The sequence below is a fragment of the Ceratotherium simum genome, chromosome 35 (assembly GCF_057802395.1).
Source record: "Ceratotherium simum simum isolate JZ-2026a chromosome 35, ASM5780239v1, whole genome shotgun sequence".
Classification (NCBI taxonomy): Eukaryota; Metazoa; Chordata; class Mammalia; order Perissodactyla; family Rhinocerotidae; genus Ceratotherium; species Ceratotherium simum.
Window position 1 is genome coordinate 25,335,458 of NC_141934.1, and position 27,858 is coordinate 25,363,315.

The 27,858-nt window shown below is 41.7% G+C and overlaps 1 protein-coding gene across 5 annotated transcripts in view; it reads right to left on the bottom strand.

Annotated features, from left to right (window-relative positions):
- Positions 1–26,186, bottom strand: part of SBNO1 (strawberry notch homolog 1) — a 61,719-nt gene extending 35,533 nt beyond the window's left edge. Inside the window, exons 1-11 of one of the 5 annotated variants that reach the window (XM_087423404.1) lie at positions 25,727–25,857; positions 17,486–17,553; positions 16,717–16,848; positions 16,110–16,214; positions 13,705–14,017; positions 9,593–9,693; positions 6,122–6,218; positions 3,259–3,419; positions 2,331–2,464; positions 2,045–2,135; positions 317–478 (exon numbers count right to left, since the gene is read on the bottom strand). In XM_087423404.1, coding sequence (XP_087279530.1) covers positions 317–478; positions 2,045–2,135; positions 2,331–2,464; positions 3,259–3,419; positions 6,122–6,218; positions 9,593–9,693; positions 13,705–14,017; positions 16,110–16,214; positions 16,717–16,848 — 1,296 coding nt within the window. In that variant the 5' untranslated portion in view covers positions 17,486–17,553; positions 25,727–25,857. Of the gene's footprint in view, positions 1–316; positions 479–2,044; positions 2,136–2,330; positions 2,465–3,258; positions 3,420–6,121; positions 6,219–9,592; positions 9,694–13,704; positions 14,018–16,109; positions 16,215–16,716; positions 16,849–17,485; positions 17,554–25,726; positions 25,863–26,053 lie in introns of those variants that run through there. The other 4 variants (XM_087423407.1, XM_087423405.1, XM_087423406.1 and 1 more) reach the window with 4 other exon arrangements.
- Between the last annotated feature and the right edge of the window lie 1,672 nt (positions 26,187–27,858).

Genomic DNA, 27,858 nt, shown 5'->3' on the forward strand with positions numbered 1-27,858 from the left:
TAACAGGTTTTTTTTCCTTAGTTTTTTCAGGTATTTTACTATGTAAATATGCAATGTGAATCCCCAAGAGGGGAATATAGTATTCAGCATTTCCCACACCTATTAACATTTTCCTAAACCAGGAACTTAAATAGTGGCCTCCTATGTAACAGCTACAAATAGAATCAACTTTCTGACCCCCTTGGACTCGACGTAATCATTAAAGCACTCACTCCAGCAATTTATTTAATCTCAGGATTCCTGCTTTCCAAATGTTTATCCTTACATTAACTTTTGTGTCATTAAAAAATATAAAAACATTTGTTGCAAAGGATACCACTCCATCGAAGTCATCACTGCACCAATGTAGAAGCTGTTTTAACCTAGTTTTATATTTACCGCCAGATTGACTTTCACCAATAAGGGAAGAATAGGTAGCAAAAATAACACCCTTTTTCACGCTCCCATTATGCTTGGAAGAAATTTTTCCATATTTAAACTAAAAAAGAAAAGGGAACAATAACAAATACACTCTTCCCTCTGAAACATTTATCCCACCCAAACTTCAAGGCAAGAAATTGATGGGTCCGTGATGGGCTCTAGGGAAATCAAAGGACATCCTAAAATCACGCACAAATTTTTTTGTACATATGTGTAGACACACACACACGCACGCACGCACCCATGCCTATGTGCATATACAACTTTATGGTACAAGGATCCAGTTTTCATCAAAGTCTCAAAACAAGTGTATCACCAAAAAAAGATTACAAACCAAACTCCTGTACAAAAAAAACACCCACAATAATCACTCCGCAAATATTTATTGTGCACTTACTATATGCAAAGCACTGTAATTAAGTTCTGAGAGAGACATAAGAATTATGATTAATAGTTAATGTGAACTTCTCAGGGGCCGACCCCGTGGCTTAGCGGTTAAGTGCGTGCGCTCCGCTACTGGCGGCCCAGGTTCGGATCCCAGGCGCGCACCTACGCACTGCTTGTCCAGCCATGCTGAGGCCGCGTCCCATATACAGCAACTAGAAGGATGTGCAACTATGACATACAACTATCTACTGGGGGGCTTTGGGGAAAAAAAGGAGGAAGACTGGCAATAGATGGTAGCTCAGAGCCGGTCTTCCTCAGCAAAAAGAGGATTGGCAGAGATGTTAGCTCAGGGCTGATCTTCCTCACCAAAAAAAAAAAAGTTAATGTGACCTTCTTCAATTGTACTGATTCAGAAATCAACAATATTTCTAGATGCCAGTTACATGTTTTTAGTTTTTAACTGTTAGTCATTCAAGACATAGTACTTTACATACCAATTCACTCAGTAATACCCCACCCAAAAAAGCCACTGAATAAGCAGGGCAAAACTGAACCAACTTGGGACTGACATGGAAAGTAGATTTATGCTTACTTATTTTCAAAGGGCTAGCAAGGAGGCTCTTGCAGGAACTAGGTGTATCTTTTCTAACCTTGTAACTCCAGCAACTGGTGCATAGTAGGAGGCCAATAAAGATTTGCTAAATGAACAGTAAGACTCTAACCACATTAAAGTGTGCTTTACACACTGAGACACATTTTCTTCCACTTGACAAAACCGTTTTAATATTTACACAGGATCAGGCATACAAGTCCACTGGATGTACAAATATCTAAACCAGTTTCCAAACCACAATGCTTCTCTCTACGCTGCAATGGGCACACTGCCTGTCCATACAGCTTTATTACACTGCACTCTTATACTCATAGTTAATGAGCTTCAGCCATATCAAGTTACTTCAGAAACAAAGACAAAAATAACACTGAAGACTGAGAGAATAAACTCCATAACAACAGAGACAACGCCCATCTCGTTTGCCACTACATAACCCTACCTAGCATAGTATTTGACACACAGTAATCCACAAACCAACAACAGTGGCTAGCGCTCACTAGGCTTTCTGTGAAATAACTCATTTAATCCTCATAACAACTCTACGAGGTAGAAACTATTATTACTCCCATCTCATAGATGAGTCAATACTTATGGAAAGACCAACTGAATAGAGAACTTTCATACCTTATTTAATGAATGGACCAGAATGTTTTTTGCTCCAATATCCCTCAAATCTCTTTCAGCATCATACTTTAAATCATTTGAAACACTGAACCTGGCACAAAAAAAAAAAAAAGAAAAACATACAAATTAAATGCAAATTCCATTCTTCTAGCAGTATTCAGGAATAAATAAAACCAGGCCTTGACATCTCCAAAAAAAAAATACACCTACTATTTAAAACCCATCCCCACATGCAGAAGTAATTACCCACAAACAAAAGCTCCCACAGTCAGTCTTCAACGCTTACCACAATGCTCTTTTTCTACTCAACAAATAATTTTCATAGATGATTCCTGCTATCGTCCTTCCTTTTCCTACACCAGCACCATCACCTATTAAGAAGCCAGCACGATCTCCATTAGGTAGGAATGTTTCATGTTGCTGAAAAAGAAAAAGCTAGTAATTAATCTATTCCTTTTGATATTCTGATGGTCAGTCTTTCATACATTATTTTAGGAATATATTAATGTGATCTAGTTTTACATAAATGGCATACAGTTTGGCTTAGTGTGGATACTTTCTTCATGTTTACTATATATTCTTTCTTGCTACCCTGGCATGCATCAGGTAACTAAAGTTAACAAATTGGTGAGCATTCTTCCATACCCCTTTCAGTGCTTGCAGAATCAAATACAAACTTTTACATCACATATAAACATGGGGGATGGTTGGCTATTTGGCCATTACTTATTTTACAAAAATGGAGTATGACAGAAATCCTTGCAAGACAACTGGCATAGCTCTAACACCCAAACAGTAATACCACATTTTATTCAATCACTCCCCAAGGGTGTGGGCTTTCAAATCTTTTCTAGCTTTCAGCCACTGGGGGAAAAACAGCTGCAAAAAATAGCCTTATAAATATGTTATTATCAATAGTTCTAGGGCGACAGCTCCCAGTAACGGAACTGTTAGATCAAAGGATATATGTATTTTTGATTTTAATACATACTCCCAATGAATTCCAAAAAGGTTACGACATCTGTCATTTCCACTAGACATGCACTCCTCACATCCATGCTACCCTTTAATCTTCTAACACATCAAACCTCCATATAAGTCAAAATTCACAAGTTTTTCATGCAAGGAAAACTTACCTTGGATTAAAACAACTATTATATGGTCTCAGGTTAAAAGATAAATATTGTATGTAGTTATGAAATATTATTGCTCACCTGGGCTGCATAGGTAATTGCCTCAAGCTGTAATGCTGATAACCAGCCATTATCGATGGTTTCTTCAGAAATGGATGTTTTGTACCAAACATCAGGAGGAGTAACACTGGATAAAGAACTAGTTTCCACTACAGCATCTGGGTGACGTAGGCCAATTTTTACTAGATGAAATTTTAAAATACTTTAATTATTCTAGGTAATAACACTTCTAGTTTTATTATAAGACATTGCAGTACTTTTCCTATGACAGAAAATATAATAAGTAACTATACACTCTGGGATTCCATAAAAAGTTACTAATAGATGGTAAAGTACTGTTTAAATTTTACTAAAATGACCTACTTATCAACTACCTATGGTTTAAATAGAGATTTGCTGATTAAAAAGATCTAGAAAAATACCAACTTAGTCCATACCACTAGGTTTTCCAGTAGTAAGAGAACATAATCCTAGATTAAGGAGTTTACTTGAATGACTCATTCACTTCAATCGGTGAAACAAAAGTTTGCAATATAATTTTACCTTGAAAGGTATTTCAAAGGAAATCTTGGCTATAAAATTAAACAGCAACTAATTCCCCAAAATGTATAATGTGAACAGTTTAAAATAGGGGTCAGTAAACTTTCTATAAATGGTCAGATAGTAAATATTTTCAGCTTTGTGCAGCATCTGGTCTCTTTTATAATTCCTGAACATTGCTATCATAGCAACATAAACGCAGCCATAGCCAATAAACCAATAGGCTTGGCTACGTTCCAATAAAACTTTATTTATTAAAACAGGTAGTGGTCCAGATTTAGTTTGCTGACCTCTGGTTTAAAGGTCCACGAATATGGGCCGGCCCCGTGGCTTAGCGGTTGAGTGCGTGCTCTCCGCTGCCGGCGGCCCGGGTTCGGATCCCGGGTGCGCACCGAGGCACCGCTCCTCCGGCCATGCTGAGGCCGCATCCCACATACAGCAACTAGAAGGATGTGCAGCTATGACACACAACTATGTGCTGGGGCTTTGGGGGAAAAATAAATAAATAAAATCTTTAAAAAAAAAAATAAATAAAGGTCCACGAATAAATTTTCAATTTTTTTGTGAAAACTACTGTGGGAGGTAGGGAGGAAGCCACAGAATTTCATATACCACAACGTAAATTTCATTTTAAACAACCAGAAAAGTAGGAGATCTTGGGAGTCCATACAGAGTTGGTAGAGATTTTTAGTTTGATTTAAGTGGTATTACTGGTGGCTTTTTTTTTTTTTTTAATTTTATTTATTTATTTTTTTCCCCCAAAGCCCCAGTAGATAGTTGTATCATAGCTGCACATCCTTCTAGTTGCTGTATGTGGGACGCGGCCTCAGCATGGCCGGAGAAGCAGTGCGTCGGTGTGCACCCGGGATCCGAACCTGGGCCGCCAGCAGCGGAGCGCGCACACTTAACCGCTAAGCCACGGGGCCGGCCCAGTGGTGGCTTTTGATACAAACCCAGAGTATATAAAAGACAAATTCTAGCCACAGGTTCTTTTTTCATCTTATTACCCCCATATAATGAATGAAAAAGTGAAAAACTTTATACAAAAGCTAAAAACTGTTAATTTTTAACTTAATATAGTGGACACTAAAAAAATGAATCATGGTCCTTATGGAAAAAAAGGCAGAAATGGTATTAATGTAAACCACTGAATTCAAATATCACATTTTATTTTTAAGATTCCCATGTTTTTAGGGGCTGGCCTGGTGGTGTAGTGGTTAAGTTCATGCACTCCGCTTCAGCGGCCCAGAGTTCCCAGGTTTGGATCCCAGGTGTGGACCTATACACCACACACGGCTTGTCAAGCCATGCTGTGGCGGCCTCCCATATACAAAGTAGAGGAAGATGGGCACAAGCGCTGGCTCAGGGACCATCTTCCTCAAGCAAAAAAAAAAACAGGGGGCGCCGGTCCCGTGGTGTAGCGGTTAAGTGCGCGCCCTCTGCTGCTGGCGGCCCAGGTTCGGATCCTGGGCGTGCACCGATGCAACGCTTGTCAGGCCCGTGCTGTGATGGCATCCCACATAAAGTGGAGGAAGATGGGCATGGATGTTAGCTCAGGGCCAGTCTTCCTCAGCAAAAAGAGGAGGATTGGCATGGATGTTAGCTCAGGGCTGATCTTCCTCACAAAAACAAAACAAAACAAAACAAAAATGGGGCTGGCCCCATGGCGTACCGATTACATGCGCGCACTCCGCTGCTGGTGGCCCGGGTTCACATCCCAGGCGCATCACTTGTCAGGCCATGCTGTGGCAGCGTCCCATATAAAGTGGAGGAAGACAGGCACAGATGTTAGCCCAGGGCCAATCTTCCTCAGCAAAAGAGGAGGATTGGCACGGATGTTAGCTCAGGGCTGATCTTCCTCAAAAAGAAAAAAAAAAAAACAGGAAGATTGGCAACAGATGTTAGCTCAGGCCCAATCTTCCTCACACACAAAAAAGAAAAGATTCCCATGTTTTTATAATTTGTTCTACAAAAGCTGTATAAACTATATAAAGCTAAGATACATATTTACATCTCTGCAATTTACTATGATTTTATAATCACTGCTGATAAGAGCAAAATTAACTTGAAACAAAATAAAACTCAAAATTTTTTACTCTTGGTTTTAAAAGGCTTCAACTTAAAACAAAGTTCTAAATCTGTGTAGGAAAAAAAAACCTACAGTAAAGTTTTCACGTAGATATTTTAAAACATAGTTTAAAACATACTACAAAGCTCATACTTGTCAAATCATGAGGTACCAACGTTGACACAGAGCCTAACAGATAATAACGTGTGTGGGAAAGTTAAGTTTTAAGAGGATCCCAGAAGTCTTTCATTATTTTGACAAATCCCAAAGACATACATTTTATTGGCATATACTCTGCATAGGTTTCTGCATGACCCATTTCTTCTTCATCTTCTTCCTCTGGTTCATCTTCCTCTTTCACAACAGGGACCTTCTGTAACACAGAGAGAACATAATCAATTTTAAGTCCAGAGACTGGAGACCCCAGCCAACACGAAAGAAGAGAAAACTCTTCTGTAGGAAGACCCACAATCTTCAGTCTTGGAAACATGACATAACACTTCTATGTTCCCTAAAATCTGGGTCACACTTTGTGGCTTCCCTGCTCCTCCAATGATGAGCACAGACAATCCACGACACACAAATAGGTCACCATAGGGCTTCACTTTCCTTCCAGCCACCATCATCTCTAACTACTTTCCCTTCCAATACTTGCTACCACCCTCCCTGAGCCCACGAATCTCTCTAACCTCAGTCCTCACTCTTCATTCCGACTCCAGGAACAGAAAGAGCAAGGGGTTTCGGGAGAAAAGGTGGATGAGCCCCAGCAGCACATCCTACAACCTCATGGGCAGAAACTGCTTCAGTCTCACATCCCACCCTCTTTTCAGTTCACCTCCATCTGTCTTCTTTCCTCCAAATCCTAAACCCAAAAACTCTAGAGTTTAAAGGCTCTTCTGAAGAACAGAGAATTCACTTCAGACATCTGTGTCTCCACAGAACAACATCACTCATATATAGGATAACCATATCATTTACTCTCCAAAAGCTGGAACATCTGAGAGTAAAATGGGGAGCTATTAGTAACTACATCAGGAAAACAGGAGTAAACCCAGACTGCCTCAAGCAAACTGAGTGAACGGTCACCACAGTCATATGTTTCCTTGTGTTTCTCCACAGAATCTTAAAGAGGTGGAGGTAGGGAGGAACAGAGGAACAGGAAGACCCTGAACAAGCCTCTTTTCACTACCAGTAAAACCATTAGGAAAGCTCTTTATTGATGTGTTTTCGTTCAAGGAAGAGCATAGAGAAGCAACTGCGAAACCCAGTATAGCAAGGAAGGGAGGAAGAAGAGGAGAAAACCCAGCCAGGACGTACCAGTAATGCCAAGGATAACACGGCATTGAAAAGTAAGGGCAAGCTCTTCTGTTTGTTTATTTTTATTTTATGTATTTTAGTCTAGAGCAGAATATGATAGCACAGAGATGCTCAACAAATGTGGGAAGGAAAAGGGAGGCAGGAGACAAACATCTAATCAACATCAACTCATGGAGTCCTCAGAAAATAATCCAAAAAACTCCAAATGTTCTCAGAAATTACGGCAAAATGACACCGAATTTCAGAAAGTGGCGACAAAATGGGGTTAGCCAAACAAACAGATATAAATCCCAATTCTGCTGTTATTTATTTATACAGCCCTGGGCAAACTACTTAAATTGTGAACCCTCCCCATCCTCACCTTTGTACCTTTTCCTCACCTATAAAATGGAATGCACACTATGCTAAATGACCAGCCTCCTTCTTTCTCCCTCTACCTTATCATCTTCTACTTAAATTCAAAGACAAAACAAAACAAAAAACCACCAAGGGTATAATTGGAGGATAAGTCGGTAATACTAAAGGGTCACAAAATCCAGGGACCAGACAGGTGATATTCCTAAGCCAGCTGAATGTAAAACAGCAAGTGACATCAACCTTAGGCTCAAGGAGATAAAGGGGGGTAGGGAGAGTGCGGTACCTGAGGAATGCCTGCCTAACACACAAAGTAGATGGTCACTACTCAACTCTAGGTGTGATCTTACTAGGTGGGGAACGTGGGCCCAGAGTTGTCAAGAGAACCTGGAAATCAGGATTTTTATGTGTTAGCAACAAATTCAAAATTTTTCAAAATATCGTAGAGGCCAAACAAAACCTGTCAACTGGTTTTGGTCCACAGGTGACCAGTATGCAAACTGTTAGATGTTTCTTAACTGCTAGGACAATACAGGACTTTTGACATATTATGAGCAAACATGGGCTGGACTGGGAACCCGAGCACTACATAAAGCATTTCTTAAAGAAAAATGCATTCTTACTTTCCAAAAATCAACTCCTAAGTAAGCTGTTGGCGCACAACCATTAAGTAAACTGGATACTGCCAGCACTTGTTCTCCAGGTCTCTGTTCAAAACCTCAGGCACAGGTTGCTCTGCTGTCTCCCTAATTACATATTCCATCTCCAAGTCCTACCAACCCTTTGGTATTTTTATGTGCAGTCACCTAGTATTTCCTTTTCCAATCCCTTTCGCAATCCCCCAAGTTTAGTCCCTAATCACTTCCCTTCTGGACACCTTAACCAACGTCCCAATCTGTCTCTCGACCCCAACCCATCCTGAATCACTAACAGGTCCCTCCACTTTCAGTGGCCCTCAAGTCACGCTGCACCAAGTCTCAAGTCCTTCAAGCTCAACTCAGGACCCTCCACAGAGCCCAAATCAACCATTCCAACTTCTTCCAGCAGGGCAAGTACCCAGGCTTAGTGTCACCTAAGACACAGCCACCACCTCCCTGTGCCTATTAATGCTTTAGCTCCCTTCCTAAAATGCCCTCTCAAAGTCTCTCCATACTCAACACCAAAGCTCCATTATACCTCCTCCATAAAATGAAGTCTTCCCATAGAGATCTCATCTTCCTCCAACTCATAACCCTTACTGTGAGGATCACATTGTACTTTTTGCTGTACCTTATATTACTACTGAAACAATATGATCGTCAAATTGTACATTTATTGAAGGGGGAGCTAGGCAGTATGCTTCTTGTAGAAATCCACCACACACACACAGGCAGTGTTATACACAGCATAGTTATTAAATAAATGTACAGAATCAAATGACCCAAAGTATCTCCAACATGTAAGAAAAAAATTATCACATAATTACCCATAACTAGACCATTATATGATCTGACAGCTCAGGTTTAATCCTAAGATGAACAGAGTCATCAAATACTTTTGGGTCCACGTTGTCTCTTTTTCAGATCAGACGAGATTCACAATTAAAAGATGTCAGTACTGTGTGTAATACTAAATCCTATCAAATATTCAAGTTATAATCACCTTGTTCAGTATATATTAGTTTATTCCAGTGAGGTTTTTTTGAGGAAGAGTGGCCCTAAGCTAACATCTGTTGCCTATCTTCCTCTTTTTTTTTCCTCCCCAAAGCCCCAGTACATAGTTGTGTATCCTAGTTGTAGGTCCTTCTAGTTCTTCTACGTGGGATGCCACCTCAGCATGGCTTGATGAGTGGTGAGTAGGTCTGACCCCAAGATCCGAACTGGCGAACCCCGGGCCGCTGGAGTGGAGCACGTGAACTTAACCGCTATGCCACCAGGCTGGCCCCTCCAGTGAGGTTTAGTGCTTATTCATTAGTTTATGTAGCTGAGTAGCCTCACTTCACCCCCAAAAAAGTTTTCTGAGGGTTATTTTAGAGCACTTTTAGCCAAATGTACTTTCATACCATACAAAAATACAGATACAGATTTTGAAACTCACCATGGTCGGGGAAAAACTCCTCATTTTCATGTCATTTATCCATATTCTTGCTACTTCTTTATTAGAAGACTCTTTCTTTACTGTACCATTGCTTACATCAGCTGAGGAAGAGAGTCAATTTACATTTTAGAACAATTTCTTTTCCTACATTTTTTAAAAATTCAGTAAAGTTTACCCACTTCACAAATCAAAGAATACCAATCTGCTTATCACTAACTTAAGTTAAGCATGACAATGAAAACATTAAAAGCTATGTGTCGTTATGGAGGTAAGAATTAACCTTAGAAAACAAGCAACTTAGGAAATTTGAAAACTATTTACCCAAAAGACACCTCAACTGGAACTATTTGATAGTTTATTTCAATACAAATACCAAGAGCCAGCATTACTTTGAGGCACTTTATTTGGCTCATTAAAAAAAAAAAAAACCTGGTGTTACCGCAAAGGTAGAATCAATCTCACCTGATTTGGTGGTGCTTACTAACTTTCAAAGCAAAAACAATTATTTCTGGAAGGAAAAAAAACAATTTGGGAACTCCATTTTTCTCCTTCCCCCAGAATAAAGATCCAAACAATGAACCTTTTCTTCTACACCAGTGGTTTACAAACTCTTCTTAGATACAGCAACAGAACCCCTCAATCCAAGTATCAGTCAAAGTAGTACTGCTTGATTGAGGAGTTCAGAGCCCTTGTAACTAACCTCTATCCTCCAAGCAGCCCTGAAGCACACCAGGTACCTGGGATTCTTGAGATCACAGTATGAAAATCACACCAGAAGGACTGATTAGCATCTTACCTCTTCTACCAAAAGATGGGAAATATTTGGGAGGCCTGTCACTTGGGACTCCAAAATGACTAGGATTAAAGTGTTAACAAAATAAGGAAGGTGGAACAGAGATAAATTTATTTTGGGGCATGTTTGTTTAATATAACAGTGGGAGAGCCAGTGAACAGTTCATAGACAGTTACAGGACTGGAGCTCAAGAGAGAGATCAGAACCTAAAGAGAAACCCAAGGGGCTAAGGAATCCAAAAGAGGCAATGCCCACACAGATAAGACAAGAACATGCAAAACCTTGCTCTTAGGAATTTCACACTTTTAATGTTCTTCTCTTTCAGTATAAAGATGACTCTCTCTGACAACACAAACGTTTGCTTATCTTCAGCATTCACTTACCATGTTTCTTTTTCAGCCCTGGTCTAGTCTGACAGTTTGTCTTTTAAAAATTACTACATTGGTTGTCTGAGATGTTACTGTATTAAGTATTACTCGGTCAGCTATAAATCCATCCTGTTTTGTTTTGCTCTCTAAACTCTTTCCTCACAACAGCATAGTCCTCTCCTTTAAATTATGAGGGCATATGCTGATTTGAGGAGTGAAATCCTCAGAAAGCCACTCACATAAAAGCAGCAGTCTTTCTTCTCATTAAATCCAAAGACTTAAATGAAAAGCAGCTTTCACTAACTGCTGATCACCTCCAAGTCTCCCAGGAGCCATTTCAGATGCTGCCCCACACCTCAGCTAGGTCAGGGCCACCACGGTCCTGCCCTCCATGGCAGAAAATGGAAATCAGTTCTAAGACAGTTAAAATGATTTCTCAATGGGCATCTAGCTGCCAGGCTGCAGTTAGCTCAAGACAATGACCTTGAGAATAAAACTATAGCACAATGATATGAACCTAAACATAAAGATTAGATTATCTGATATTTTCAATTACATCTGTCACTGGAGACAAAGTTAGTCCTACATCATCCTACAAATACTTCTTGCTCCTTGCTTTAGAATGCCTCCAGCCCTCTACTTTAAACACAGGCACGTTACAACCTCCAAGCAGTCAATTCTGCCACAAAATTATCTATATCAGGTACTAAAACTTATCTCCCACAATTAGAAAAATAAAGCAGCTGTTTGGAAGGAGGAACTCTCTATTCAATATCCATCACCTCATTCCAAGAGCCTGATGGGATGCTACGTATGTACTAGTATAACTCATCAGGAACCTCCATGATTCAAAAATACAACAGTCCCAATAAATTTATTTTTTTTAAAAAAGGCACCCTTTTGGGGCCGGCCCCGTGGCTTAGCGGTTAAGTGCGCACGCTCCACTACTGGTGGCCCGGGTTTGGATCCCGGGCGCGCACCAACGCACCACTTGTCCGGCTGAGGCAGCGTCCCACATACAGCAACTCGCAGGATGTGCAACTACCACATACAACTATCTACTGGGGCTTTGGGGAGGAAAAAAGGGAAAAAAGGAGGAGGATTGGCAATAGATGTTAGCACAGGGCCGGTCTTCCTCAGCAAAAAGAGGAGGATTGGCATGGATGTTAGCTCAGGGCTGATCTTCCTCACAAAAAAAAAAAAAAAAGGCACCCTTTCCTACGGTAAAACTATAAAATTGTGGTCAGCTCAGGATATAACTGAGCGGCTGGCCCCATGCCTTAGCGGTTAAGCACATGCACTCCGCTACTGGCAGTCCAGGTTCGGATCCTGGGCGCGCACTGACGTACCGCTTCTCCGGCCATGCTGAGGCCGCATCCCACATACAGCAACTAGAAGGATATGCAACTATGACATACAACTATCCACTGGGGCTTTGGGGGAAAAAAAAGAGGAGGAGGATTGGCAATAGATGTTAGCTCAGAGCTGGTCTGCCTCAGCAAAAAGAGGAGGATTAGCACGGATGTCAGCTCAGGGCTGATCTTCCTCACAAAACAAAACAAAACAAAAAAGGATATAAGTGAGGTCAAAGTCACCATCTCCAACAGTGCCCACCATGGTACTGTGATATAACAGGGACTCAAACATTACTTAGCTCAATGGAGAAGAGAAGGAAAGTATGTCCCTCTTAAGAGTTCACATTTTTCAGTTTCTAAAACTATAGTACTAAAATTTAAAATAACCAAAGTTAAAAAGACAGATTAATTGTATTATACTCTTAAAAATTACCTTAACATACTAAATACGAAGCTTCCTCCGAGCACTCCATTTAAAATTGTAACCTCTTCCTGCCCCATATTCCATTTTCCACTTTTCTCCATAGCACTTATCCCTACCTGACATACCACATAATTTACTTATTTTGCTTATTGTCGGTTTCTCTCCACTAGAAGGCAAGCTCCATGAGGGCAGAGATTTCAACAGTTTTCTTCCCAGTCATAGCCTCAAAATCCCAGAAAAGTGCTTGGCACACAGTAGGCACTCAATAAATATTTGCTGAATGAATGAGCAACAAAAAAAGCCACTCCAGAGAAGAAAAACTAAGAACAAAATCTACATTCTTTATGCAAAAACGAATTCCGAAAAAGCTGTAATCAAATGATTGTTGAGCTTTTTCCCTTTAAATCTAAACTTATGCTTAAAGTATATGGATTAGCTAGTGTTGATGGTTGCACAACTCTGAACATACTAAAATCCACTGAATCCATTTACTTTTCAAAGGGTAAGTTTTATGGTTCATGAATTATCTCTCAATAAAGCTGTTATAAAAAAAGTCTTATGGGTGCTCACTCTTCAAAGAAATATGGTGAATTATTTTATAATGAATGTGTATGTATTTTAAAAGAGAATTTACTAAGAACATGACTACCCACAAAGAAAGAAGCCAGTGACAGGCAAAATCATAAAACTGTAAAAGTCAGAGTTAAAACAGCAAAGTATCAGTTTAAAGCCTGTTATCTCAAGTATGGTCCACCATCTACAGCACCTCGAATAAGCTTGTTAGAAATGCAGAATCTTGGGCCCCACCCTAGACCTACTGAATATGATTCTGTTTTTGAACAAGATCCCCAGGTGATTCATAGGCACATAAAGTTTGAGAAGCAATGATTTAAAGGAATGAGAAAAATGTTAACCAGTTAGTCACAATATATAAAACTGTATCTTACAGTGTTGATGTAGCCACTTGATATTTCCACACTTCATTTCAAAGCTAAATGCTAAGGCTTCTAAATTTTTGCTTCTCTTGAACTGTACAAATACTGTAAGTGTACAGTCATGCAGATATTACTTCTTTCATGCCCAGTTCTTTTAAGACCCCAAGCAAACCCTTAAAAACACACTGACATATCTTACCAAAAGCAGACAGTTGACACTACTGAAAACAGACTTACTAGCAGCTGTTGCAACTGGTTGAGCTATATTAGCCGGTGGCTTCAGTTTCATGAGTTCATTCAGACTATTATTTTTCAGCAGGTCCTTCAGTTGCACCTGGTCTTTTGAAGGTGCAGGGGTCATGGCATTTCGTACTGCTGGCGCTGAGACTGAAGGGCGTGTGTTTGCAGTAGTCTGGATAAACTTTGTTAAAGTGATGGTTTGCCTATTCGTTGTTACAGGTGGTGTTTTAGTCATTACAATCGTAGATCCCAAAGTTGGAAGCTGATTTATTTGATTCAGCACAAATGTTGTAGTAGATGGAGGCTGCTGCTAGAAAAGAAAACCATACACATCACACCACTGAAATATGCTTTATTCTGTAATGTAGCCTATACCCATAAACAGAATAGGCCATTTAAAAATCTAAAATGACTTTTATTCTTACCTAATAATTGGCACTTCATTTTTAATTAAATATGATTAGCTGTAAACTACCAAGTTAAAGCACACCACTTTGAGGAAAATAAGAGATAGCAGCAGTGTGACATTTTATATAACTGTCAGGGACAGCAAGCATAAAATAGGACTATGCTAAGCAAGGTGTGATGTATAGTAACCCCATATAATACAAGGACTAGGAACACAAAGGAATTCTAATCCCAGCACTGCCCCAACTAGGTAGATAACCTTAGGCAAATCACTTCACCTCTGAAGGTCCGGCCTCTCTGAGGACCACTTTCCATTTCTAATATTCTGTGATTCCTGTCCAATGCTTTGTTTGCTATCACACAGACTACAGTAATGTTAAGAACTTAAGATAAAACCACCATGCAGAGTCTTAAATTCCTATGTCACACAAATGATCCAGCCAGGTGAATTATAAATATAGGTGAGAATGTGGGTGCTACCTTTGAGCCTAACACAAAGGTACATAGCATTTTATTTTTTATAGTTGGGGTGGGGGTGTTATGAGTTGGCCAAAAATGCCAAAAAAAAAAAACAGAGTCAAGATCTGAGCGGGCCAGCCCCATGGCTTAGCGGTTAAGTGTGCACGCTCCGCTACTGGCGGCCTGGGTTCGGATCCCGGGCGCGCACCGACGCACCGCTTCTCCGGCCATGCTGAGGCCGTGTCCCACATACAGCAACTAGAAGGATGTGCAACTACGACGTACAACTATCTAGTGGGGCTTTGGGGCGGGGGGGAATTAAAAAAAAAAAAGATCTGAAGATAACAATATGTCTGTGACTACAAGTGACAAAGGTACAACTGAGATATTTTTATAAATGTAAGTCTGTTTCTACTTCCTTTCCTCCTCAAACTATTTATTTCTCCCTAACTCCTATAACAAGAATCTTTTAGATTGCTATTTATCACTTTTAAATAAAAGTCTCAATAATCATTTATCACAAGTTATCAAATTTTAACCAAACAGTTTGTCTAATAATTTTATACCACCAGGCTTAAGTTAATGATTACTATGTTTGGGCCAGCCCGGTGGCACAAGCGGTTAAGTGCGTGTGCTCTGCTGCAGTGGCCCGGGGCTCACCGGTTCGGATCCCGGCACACACTGACGCACCGCTTGTCAGGCCATGCTGTGGCGGCCTCCCACATAAAGTGGAGGAAGATGGGCACGGATGTTAGCTCAGGGCCAGTCTTCCTCAGCAAAAAGAGGATGATTGGCAGATGTTAACCCAGGGCTGATCTTCCTCACAAAAAAAATAAATAATAATTGCTACGTTTAAGGTAAGGTCAGAGGAACTCTATATTTATTTATTTATTTATTTATTTATTTTTAAGATTTTATTTATTCATTTTTTTCCCCCCAAAGCCCCAGCAGATAGTTGTATGTCATAGGTTCACATCCTTCTAGTTGCTGTACGTGGGACTCGGCCTCACACTGGACGGAGAAGTGGTGCCTTGGGGCGCGCCCAGGATCCGAACCCGGGCCGCCAGCATCAGAGCGCGCGCACTTAACCGCTAAGCCACGGAGCCGGCCCAGGAACTCTATATTTAAAGCACAATTACAACCACATAAAAATTAGACATACCAACAAACAAAAGCTGTTTTAACAGACAAAAAGCCAAAATAAACCATACCAACAGACAAAAGCTGAAATAAACACGTAAAAATGAAAAGTGTGGTCGGATAATACGTAGTTCATCTTTACTTCATGAATTTCGTATCATTTGCAATAAATAAACTCCAAAACTTTTCTGTTTTGTCCTAATCATCTTTTGATCACCATAACTACCAGAAGAGTAAAAGAAATATTTTACAAAGTAAGAGGTGAGATTAGGGTGTTGGGAAAGAAGGAGCAAAAAGCAGAACTAGTGAGATAAAACTATTTCATATTAAAGGTTATTTTCTTACTACAATCCTAAACTATTTTAGCAGTAGTGCGAAATCTAAGTAATTCTTACCCTAACATTTAATAGTGCTGGAGTAGGTACCGTCTCTGGTTCTTGTTTAACAGGAACTGCTGCTTCCGTCTCCAAGCCTAGTTCTAATGCACTAAGTGGCACTGACTGGAGAGAAAACAACATCACAGAACAAAATAAAGAATGACAGCAGTGAATTGTTTCAAGAACAAGAGATGTATTTACTTTATTAAAACAAAAAAGAGGTCAAACTTTACAAACAGAATGTAAAATCACTGATACTAGGTACAAAGTAAACAATCTTTGCAAGTATAACATCTTCACAAAACTGTGCTAAAATTCAGAGAACATATATAGTGAAACCTCAGAAAAATGTTTCTATAAAGTACAAAGACAACTATTAAGGAGATTAATGATCCTCCCACAACAACTCTAAACAATTCATCTCTTACTTTTACATATATACCAAAGCAGAAATTAATGTCTTGATTTTCAATGCAAATATTTTTCACCTCATGAATGAAGAATAATACTCAAAAATAACACTCACATGTATATTTAAATTAAGGCTTAACAATATTCATTTCTATAAGCAGAAATTAAAATTAAGACAAATCTACTTTTTACAGAGCCTTTGGAAAACTCTTACCTGCTGAACTGGAGGGGTAGGTGTTGGAGTTGCAAGCCCCGCATCTCCACCATCAATATCAAAGAGGTCATTCGGACTAATTCCACTCTCACTCAAAGCAGCAAGCAGTAAATCTTGCCCTGGCTCCACCATCTTTAGAACAAAATATAAAAACTTAAAATGACAATTAGCTCTCTTCTAAATATGAACCAACCTTTTCTACCAGATCTACGCATTCAATATTTATGAAGAACCTGCTACATATCAGGCAAAAAGGATGAAAAAGAAATAGTCTCTGATCCCAAGAAATCCACATTAAGATGGAAAGAACAGGGGCCAGCCTGGTGGTGCAGCGGTTAAGTGCACGCGCTCCGCTGAGGCGGCCCGGGGTTCGCTGGTTGGTACCCCGGGCGCACAATGACACACTGCTTGTCAAGCCATGCTCTGGCGGCGTCCCATGTAAAGTAGAGGAAGATGGGCACGGATGTTAGCCCAGGGCCACTCTTCCTCAGCAAAAAGAGGAGGATTGGCATCGGATCTTAGCTCATCCGATGTTAGATCAGCCGATCTTCCTCACAAAAAAAAAAATAAAGAAAGAAAGAAAAAGATGGAAAGAACAGAGAAGTACATAAAACACAGCAAGAGTATATGTCTACAAAATGCTATGGGAACAAAGGAAATGCTGAACTGAGCCTGGGGAGAGAGGTTACAAAGATGAGAGTGCAGCTGAATCTCAAGGAAGAAATCACCAGGTGGACAAGGATCTTCTGGACAGTGCATTAAAACTCACGCAGGCATGAAAGACGTTGGCACCCTTGAACAACAACGGTTGGAGTAATTCAACATGGGCATGGAAGCCTAGAACAGAAATATGAGGCTGAGGTAGGCGACAGCAAGAGATGAAGAAGATATCGCCCACAGTCTTGTACACCATGCTAGAGATTTCACTTAATCTTGTGGGTAATAGGGGTCACTAAAGGGTTTTTAGACAGAGGACTGCATGACATAGTCAGATTTGTGACTCAGAAAGATTACCTCACAGCAGTGTGGAAGCAAACTGAGAATGGGGAGAATAAGACCAGAAGCAGGGAGACATCTTAGGAAAGTGCTACAGCAGACCAGGAGAGAGATGATGTGCTATAATAGCAGGATGTGGAGAGAAAGAGGGGGAATAGATTCCAAGATATTTAGGAAGGAGAATCCACGAGACTAAGTTTAAATAAAAACTCAAAATAAGGGCCAGCCCCGTGGCTTAGCGGTTAAGTGCGCGCGCTCTGCTACTGGCGGCCCAGGTTCAGATCCCGAGCGCGCACCGACGCACCGCTTGTCCAGCCATGCTGGGGCGGCGTCCCACATAAAGTGGAGGAAGATGGGCACGGATGTTAGCTCAGGGCCGGTCTTCCTCAGCAAACAAAGAGGAGGATTGGCATGGATGTTAGCTCAGGGCTGATCTTCCTCACACACACAAAAAAAAACCCTCAAAATAGAAGAGAGAATATGAAACACACAAACAAAAAAACATGAATTGATGGATGATTAGACTTAAACCAAAAAAAAAGTGAAAAAATAAAAGTTGAGCCCAGGAGACCTGAAAAATGAGTTATATGGAGTTTAGAAGGAAAAATACCTTTTTAGGAGCAAACAAATATATTTTAGGCTGGGGTTTTCCAACTGTACTCTTAGGAGCCAGATCAAAGTATTCTACCACCAAAATGGATTTTTATCCATTTTGTGGGGGGAAAAACGTTTCACAGAGCTTTCTCGATTTTAACTTTTTTCATTAATTTATCTGAAATAACCAATTTATATATACAAAAATACTTATGGGAAATCTGACTGTACTTGTTTTTCTCAGAAAACTAATTTCATGTTACATAAATAATATGCTAATTTTCAGCTAGCCCATTTGTTATCAGACTGTGATAGAATTAAATGTCGGTGTTTCATTATGTCCTACAAAAAAAGGTGTTAGCCAAGAATACCATGACCAGCATGACTTCCAACATATAAGAACTACTGTTTTGGGCCGGCCCTGTGGCTTGGTGGTTAAGTGCGCGCGCTGCGATGCTGGTGGCCCGGGTTCGGATCCCGGGTGCGCATCGAGGCACCACTTCTCCGTTCATCCTGAGGCCGAGTCCCGCATACAGCAACTAGAAGGATGTGCAGCTACGACATACAACTATCCACTGGGGCTTTGGGGGGAAAAAATAAAATAAATAAAATCTTTAAAAAAAAAAAAAAAAGAACTACTGTTTTGGATGAAAGCAAGATATTTAACAGAGAAATTCTCTACTAGGTAGGTCTATGTCACATAAACTTGCGCATCATTTAGAAAGAAGTTGTAACGGAAATATGAATGAGTTTAAGGTGGAAACCACAGACATCCAGAAATGAAACTAAGGGCAGACCCACTGTTTAAAAGATAGGAGGAAGGATAGATACTCCAAATTAGATTTCCCCAAAGTTTTTCAGAGACAGGAAAAAAAAGTCTAAGGAAGAAAACATTTTGAGCAGGAAGGAGAAAGGGAAGAGGAATTGACAGTGATTAAGTATCTTTTACAGGCCTGACACAGTGTTAGGATCTTCATATACACCACGAGCTTCCTCTACAACAAAGCTGAAGAAGACAGTATTACAATTTTAGAGAGAAAATTCAGTCCCAGAAAGCTTAAATCACCTGCCCAAGGCCACCCACCCAGATCTAAATTACTCAAACTCCCAAAGCCCAGGCACTCTCTTTCCAATGAGGAGATCAAGAAGCCAATGTTGGTAACCTGTGAAGTTGCAATACTTAACTTCAAAATAAATGCCAGTCTGAGATTAAAATTGGAAGGGGGAGAGAGTATTATCAGCAAGACAGAGATAGTATGAAGGAATTGGATGACAGAAGACACAAATAAGAGAAATGTTCCAACATGGATTTTAAGCAAAGTTGATCCATTTTTCTTACAGACATAGTTGACCATACTTTACAAATTATCCTAGTACACAGTGCAAACACATACCAAGAGAGCTAAAATCAATGCCTTAAAAAGACTTTCAATCCATAAAATACTTCATTAGGACCACTGGCCTATGGGAATAGGGGGTCTTGGACCACTTGCTACGGGTAATGTTGACCTAGATTAATAGAACTCCAGAGACTATCAAAATGTCATTTTTTTTTGGTAAATATTGGAAATAATGATTTACTTACATTTGAAACAAAAGTACATTGTTTTAAACCAGTGACTCCTAAACTACAGACCAACAGAACCCTTGGAGGCCAAGGGATCCATTAATCCATCAGATGCACACCAAGCCTTGTCTAGTTATACTCAGAGGTATAGAAACATCATTAATTAATGAAAGTAAAAATCACTGAAAAGTGTTACCGAATTCATGAGAGCTTTTTGAAATATATTTTCCAAACAATGAGCGTTAAAAGTACAGAAATATTATCATGGAAGTGAGGAATTTGGGGAAGAAACCTGTTCATACAAGAAATGATGGCAACAGTTATAAACAGTACTATCAGTGACCTTCTCAAAATTAGTTCATAGGAATCACAATTTGAGACCTTCCGGTCTGAATAAGTAACCTAGTAGTGACAATGTCTGTAAAAGACATTGTCTTTTAGGGGCCCGGCCTGGTGGCACAAACAGTTAAGTGCGTGCACTCCGCTGTGGTGGCCCGGGGTTCGCCAGTTTGGATCCCGGGCGCACACCGACGCACTGCTTGTTGAGCCATGCTGTGGCGGCATCCCATATAAAGTAGAGGAAGATGGGCACAGATGTTAGCCCAGGGCCAGTATTCCTCAGGAAAAAAAAAAAAAAAAAAGACATTGTCTTTTTATTTATTTATTTATTTATTTTTTCCCTCCCAAAGCCCCAGTAGATAGTTGTATGTCATAGCTGCACATCCTTCTAGTTGCTGTATGTGGGACACGGCCTCAGCATGGCCGGAGAAGCGGTGCGTCGGTGCGCACCCGGGATCCGAACCCAGGCCGCCAGCAGCGGAGCACGCGCACTTAACTGCTAAGCCACGGGGCCATCCCCCCAAAGACGTTGTCTTTTACAAGCTATTAATGAAAGCGATTTTAACTTTATATACATCTTATACACAAATGAAATCTAGGGATCCTTTCTCTCAGCCAACTGAGCACACATTCTCTACTTGCACTTTTTTGCAGTGAGAAGGGGGAAAAGGTATAAAGAGGGAACATCTATGCCATTCTCTATCTAACTCCATTAGGCAAAATCCTTAATATTTAATCATATTCCTATTCTGAAACTCTTACAGACTCACAGAATTTCAGTGCTCAGGCTGAGAAGAGAGCCATTAAAAGGTTATATTATCCAATCTTCTCTTTTTTTTTTTTTTAATTTTATTTATTTATTTTTCCCCCAAAGCCCCAGTAGACAGTTGTATGTCATAGCTGCACATCCTTCTAGTTGCTGTATGTGGGACGCGGCCTCAGCATGCCCGGAGAAGCAGTGCATCGGTGCACGCCCGGGATCCGAACCCGGGCTGCCAGCAGCGGAGCGTGAGCACTTAACCGCTAAGCCATGGGGCCAGCTCTTCTTCTCCTCTTTTACAAATAAGTAAGATTTACTCCTGAGAGGGTAAACAACACTTTCACTTTGAACCCACTAAGTACAATATAAATGCAAATACTGTTAGGTATAAGAACTGTGTTACAATGTGTCTACAAAAGATTTCACAGACCTCAGGTGACATTTAACATGTAACAATCTACCAAACCCAGAAGTTACTAACTGCAGAGTGATTCTGTCTCCAACAATGGACAACAAAAAGGTTCCCTTTTTATCATAAATACATTTGAAATTATCACCTATTTCAAAACAGTACACCTATCAAAGCACCTATGATAAATAAGAAATAAGGATACAGTAGTAGAGAGAAACTAAAAGCCATCCTCGGCAAGAAGAGAATCCTGAGAAACAACAGCCAACCAGAAGAATGAAAGGATGCAGTTCCCAGTGAGAATACCAAGAGTGAAACCTATCAAAGAGGACAAGGTTCCTCTTGTTGAGACCTAAAGCAGACCTTCATAGCTCCGGGCAGATACAAGGGATGTATCTGCAGCAGTGGCAGCACACCACAGAGGCTGAGGAGACTGGAGTCAAGCCGAATACCTGCCTTCAAATACTAGCTACATCACCCACTTACTAGGATATGGTCGAGTAATAACCTCTGTGACTCAGTTTCCTCATCTTCAAATGGGAATAAAAATAGAACCTACCGTATAGGATTGCTGAGTTGAGTAAATGTTATACTACTTACTTGGAGTAAATGTTAGCCTCTAGCTATTAACTACTGTTTTGATAAACATTAGTATCTTGTCCAAAAAATATGTTTTCTTCCATATCTCTGATGCAACACTTTATTTCCCAGAAAACAAACTTTATTTGTTGGCAATCTATTCAATAGTTAACTTCCAAATTTGTTCCATAAAATACTAGTTCCCTTTTTACCTAAAAGTGTCACACATCCAGTCTGTCCAGTTAATCAGTTAGCATGTCTACAGGGAACTGGCAGACATCTTTAAACGTGTACATATAATATTACTTAGCAAGTATCTTTGCCTGAACTAATAACAAAAAGGATTTTTTCTCATTATTTAATAGAGCTAAGCATGTTTGATTTTTGACTCAGCTTCAACTTTGCTTTTATGCAGCCCAGATGTGATGACCGACATTTGGTTTAAGAATTTGAAGGATAATGAATGATCCACTTAGAATTTAGCTGATTTAGTCTATCAACAAGTATTTGTCTACTGAGTGCTGGTTCCTTAAGAACATCAAGAGGAAGAGAAGACAGGTATAAAGAAGTTCGTTAGAGAATTTCTTTACCTAAAAGGATATAATCTGTATTTTTTAATGTCTACTTCTCAAGGGAGTAATTCTCAGTCAAGTGCCCCCTCCCCACACTCACTGCAAAACCTATAAGAAGAATGGATTCACAAAGGAATGTGTACATTATAGACAAAGTTTCAAAAATGCTTTACACAAGAAACACAAGAAAGAATGGGGGGGCGGGGAATGAAACAAATTTCTTTTCTTTTTTTTTTTTAAGATTTTATTTATTTATTTATTTTTCCCCCCCAAAGCCCCAGTAGATAGTTGTATGTCATAGATGCACATCCTTCTAGCTGGTGTATGTGGGACGCGGCCTCAGCGTGGCCGGAGAAGCGGTGTGTCAGTGTGCACCCGGGATCCGAACCCAGGCCGCCAGCAGCGGAGCACGCGCACCCAACCGCTAAGCCACGGGGCCAGCCCATGAAACAAATTTCTTGATCACCAGATCAAATTCAGATGGCTACTCTTGAGATTTACCATATGGTTGGATTGCTTCTTTAACCCTCAAGATAACCCCTGAGTAAATGCTACCCATTATTCTCTTGCCAAAGATGAGAAACTGAGGCTTAGAGAGATGAAGTATAACGAAGAAACAACAGAGCAAGCTTGGAGCAGAATTATAAACCTGGCTGACATCACATCCCTCCAAGATTCTTAACCCTATCCCAATATTTTTCAAATTGCTGGTCACAACACAGTGGGTTGTCAAACCATTTAGTGCATCATGATCAGTATTTTTAAATATTCAGTAACAGAAAATTAGTGCAGAGCATGTAAAGAAGGTAAACATTACTTCATGAAAGGAGTTTTCCAGTTCTATGTGTACCTATGTACAAAGTCCCAACGTACACCATATTTCTTACTGTGGGATGCAGTAAAAGATTTGAAAATCATTGATCTGTGCTATATATACTGCCTCCCAAAAAATAAACTAATTTGATAAGTTTTGTACCACATCTTATTCATAAAATAGAGTTCCTGCTCTTCAAGACCCTATCCTTTTCATCTACAAAGATTTCAGTGGTATCCCAAGGTTGTCCTTAATACTTAGTAAGTTCAACCACATCAAAGTGGACCTGTCAATTAGCATTTAAAAACAAAGACAACTGCAAAAACTTTAGGATTACATCATTTTGGTTATTAATTGGCTATTTAATGTGAAAGCAATTCCTCTCAGAAAGTATCTTTACATCAACTTTAGGCAGGCAAAGTGTGAGAACCCAGAGCCTCATGAAAAGTCAGGTTACTTGGTCAGACCAGACCTCAGATCTAACTGTCCACGTCCTTCACAGGCAGCAAGTCTCAAATCAAAGCTCAATTTAGAGACGAAGAAACACCAAAACGTATCTATAGCTAAAGTCTCTGAGGTGAATCATTCAAACAAGGATGAACAGAAGCTCCATACTGCCCGTTTTTAAATAGTATAATTTCAGGAAAGCCCTTAAAACATGTAAAACTGCCTCACACATAAAAGTATTCAACGAATGAATGGATAAATGAATGAACGACTTGTAAACCAATAACTGTCTTTTGTTAACACTTATCCAGAAACTAGAGTAAAACTTATTTAAAATTCTGAAAACAATTGTATGGAATAAAGTTAAATCAGGAGTTCAAAAGTAGAAGCCAGAGAAAAAAAGTAAAGATGTCTTCTCTGGTAAGGTTAATTCTGGAAACAACTTCTTCAAACATGAAAATAAAATATCCCCTTGCTTGAAAAATTAACGTCTCACTCAAGGCACCAGTAGCAAATTCTGTCTTTTAGAAATTCTGCACAAACCATCTTTTGTGCAATGACGATGGCTTTCCCTACCGCTTAGAAAAATCAGTTCTGACTCCCGTAAATAACTGGGGGAAAAAACGGAATCCCTCTGCACTGTTATCCGGTTTAAGTGCCTGCAACTGTTAAGTCGATGCGCGCTAGGGCAATTGAGGGTTTGACAGCTTTCTAGACCCTCCCGGCTGACTCTTTAGAAGCTCTATTCCGTCCCGAATTCTAGTTGCCTGGAGAACATGAAACATTTAACTCAACATAAACTGCCAATAATCAACTTTCAAAGGTCAAAGGGGACCCAGTTTTTACCCTTCCCTCATCAACACGTGTTCAGCACAAACTTCCGGGTGCGGTTACAATTGGCTGCGCAATTCAATGGATAAAAACGTTGCTTTATTTCACTCTCATTTTCTCGCCCGTTCTTTTCCCACGTTTCTCAACCAGCGACTCCCCAAAACAAAAGCTTCCCACAGTAAACGGAGCACGCACATAAAAAGAGCTTCTCTGTGCGAGGATCAAGTTAGCGGTCCGCAAACATTAACCAAACAGAAGCACAAAGCCGGGGTGGAAAGGGGAGGAGCTGGACGCCAGGGTCAAGAAAGAAACAATCACAAGGGTTCAGGAACATCCAAATCTCCTCAGCGGTTAAACCGACCCCAAACCACTTCTGGGAAACCACCAGCACACACTGGTTTGGGGAACTTTAGATGCTCGTTACGCCAAACACTCTTCAAGTAAGCAAATCCCCAACCGCCCTTCCCCTCCGCAAAGATGCTTCGGGTCTGGGAGGCGAGCTCGCCGGAGGTGAGACGAACCTCATCACCCGGGGAGGTGAAGGTGGCCCCCACGTGTCTCCGCACCTTCCCAACCGCCCTGGGAGCGAGGCAATCACAAAACTGCAGGCACGGGGTCCAGACCCCCGCCGCCCCCCGCACTCGCCCCGACCTGGGAGCGATCCTCCCGCAGAAGGACTTTTGAAGGATTGCGGAGCTCACTTTCCTGCGGGTCCGGGACGCGCAGCCCCCAGGTGCAGCGGGGCGAGCAGGGGGCGACCCGAGCGGGGCCGGGCCGGCGTCCGCAGACCCTGCCTCCCCGCCCAAAGGGTGCCTCCGGCCCGGGACAGCGAGGCCCCCGGGCCCGGGAGCCCCACGCGCGGCGACCGCAGGGCCCGGCGCGGACGGGCGGAGGAGGCGAGCGCGGCGGGGCCGCCGCCGAGACCGTGCCCCGAGGGCCCCGGGCGTGCAGCCGAAGGGGCGGCGAGGGGCGACGGAGGCCCCAAGCCGGGGTGAGGTGGCGCCCCCCCCAGCCGGCCCCACACGGCCCCCTGAGGGTGGGAGTGGGAGGCTGTCCGGGAGGGGGAGTGTGGAAGCAGAGAAGGGCCGAGGGAAAGGCTTACTTTCCCCGCGGGATCCGACGCCGGCACAGCTGCTCCCGGGCGGCGAGAGCTTGAAGAACCAGAGGCGAGCGGAGCGGAGGCGGCGGTGGCAGCGGCGGCAGCGGCGTCCGGCTCTGCCTACCTCCCCGCCGCCATCTTGACGCCCCTCCCCCCAACCCCCCCCCCCGCCCGCCCGCCGGGAGGGTAGGGGTGGGGCGACGGATGAGGCGCCGCGCGCCCCACGTGACTTCCTCCCTCCCCCCACCCGCTGCGCAGTGCCCCTCTCCGCCCCGCCTCCCTCCTAGGTGAAGGAAGATGATTCCCCCCCCCATCTTGACCGCCCCGTGCCTTCGCCGCCAAACACGGACTCCGCCGGCTCCCGCCGACCCGGTACCAGTAGTTGGATCCAAGGGAATTCCGGAACCCAAACGGTCCATTACCGCGGCTCCGGGGTGGGCGAGGGGTGAGGGGGCCGGGTTTCCGAGAAGGGGGAGGGGGGGAAGGCGAAGGCCGCTTAGGAGAGTCACGTGTCTACTGCTTCCGCCGGCTCTCGAAAGACTCGCGAGAATTCCGTTCCCCCGCCCTTTCTCCCCCGCGGGCTGTCGGGAAGAAGGTCCGCGCTCTGGGTTGCCGCGAGGAGGTCAGCCGGTGTGCCGGGCGCATGCGTCCTACACCTGCTGTGAAAGTCGGGCCAGGAGGGGCCCGAAGCTATTTTCAAAAGGCTTTGGGTGTGTGGCTTCGACCCAGGAAGTTACCTAGTGGCGTCTCTGTCACTTTGAAAAGCTCTTCATTACGTAGTCAGTCCCAGGAAAAAATATTTGCATACTCATTGCTTATTAGGCTCGGTCAAAGCACTTATTCAATATGAAACCGCAAGTAACTCGGAGCCCTTGGTCCACTGCCGTTATCACATCCTGGGGGGTGTGAGCACAGTCAGCTTCACTTCTTCTTTCCTCATACACACCCGGTGACCTGAACAAACTATTAATCTGTTCATCATTATTATCAATTAATGATGGCTGCAGAATAGGAATCACTACCACCTGTCATTTCCTTATTTTCATCTTTTATTTTATTATTATCATTAAATGCCCTAACAGAATAAACAGATTAATTTCTTGGGAACCCTTTTGTAAAGTCATTCTGAGAGTGCTGTTGGACTCCGTTGCTTAGGGAGTAGGCACGCCTGGGTGGTTCTTGCCCCCTACTGGCGGCGCATCGCACTCGCCTTGGGCTGAAAGCAAACCAACTCTTTGGGACACTTGGAGGTTAAGGTGTGAGCTCTTCGAGAGTAAGTACGGGGCGGGGGCAGAGAGGAAAAAAGTAGTTATGGCAAGCATAATTATGAACCTTCCAGCTTTGTGTTTGCATACATAAAGATGTGTTATATGTGTGTATAGATGTAAACATTTTAAATGCCCAACTATCACTATTTCCATTATTTCATTTAATCTTTACACACAAAAAAGCCTATAAAGGTAAAAATAATAAAAATAGTTCCATAAGAACAAGGGCATCATCTGTCTTGTTCAGTACTATCCACTGGACTACTTTGTGGTCTAGTGTAGATGACAGCAAACAAGCAAGTACAAATCTGTCCCATTGTGAAAGGAGAAAGAGATATGGAAGGATGCAGCAAAGAAATCTAAGACATTGTAGTTAATGTATCAGTGTCTTCGGAGCTTGGTTGGAACAATTCAGTTTCCAAGTGGCCTCCAAACTCTAGTTGCACATTAGGACTAGATGAGTACCAAATTCTGAAAGTGGAGGTCTGACCGAGAAACTCCCACCTTTTGAGGTACTTTCTGAGCATCCAGGATCCTTGCTGCCATGTCTGCATAATCTCTTTACCTTGCACCAAAGTAAAAGATGGTGTTTCAAGGGATGTTTATAATATAACCGCACATAGGCGTACAGTTGTTATGTGCAAGATTATTTATTGCAGCATTATTTGTAGAACCAAAAGATGGGAAACAACCTAAATGTCTTTGAAGAAAGGACTGGTTAACTAAACTGTGGTGTTTTCCTACGGTGAAACAGTTATTCAAAAGAATGAAGCACCTCTGTGAGAATATATAATGATACGTTTTGCTTGCACGTACACATAGAATGTCTCAGAATGACAACACAAATAGCAGTTGTATCAGGGGATG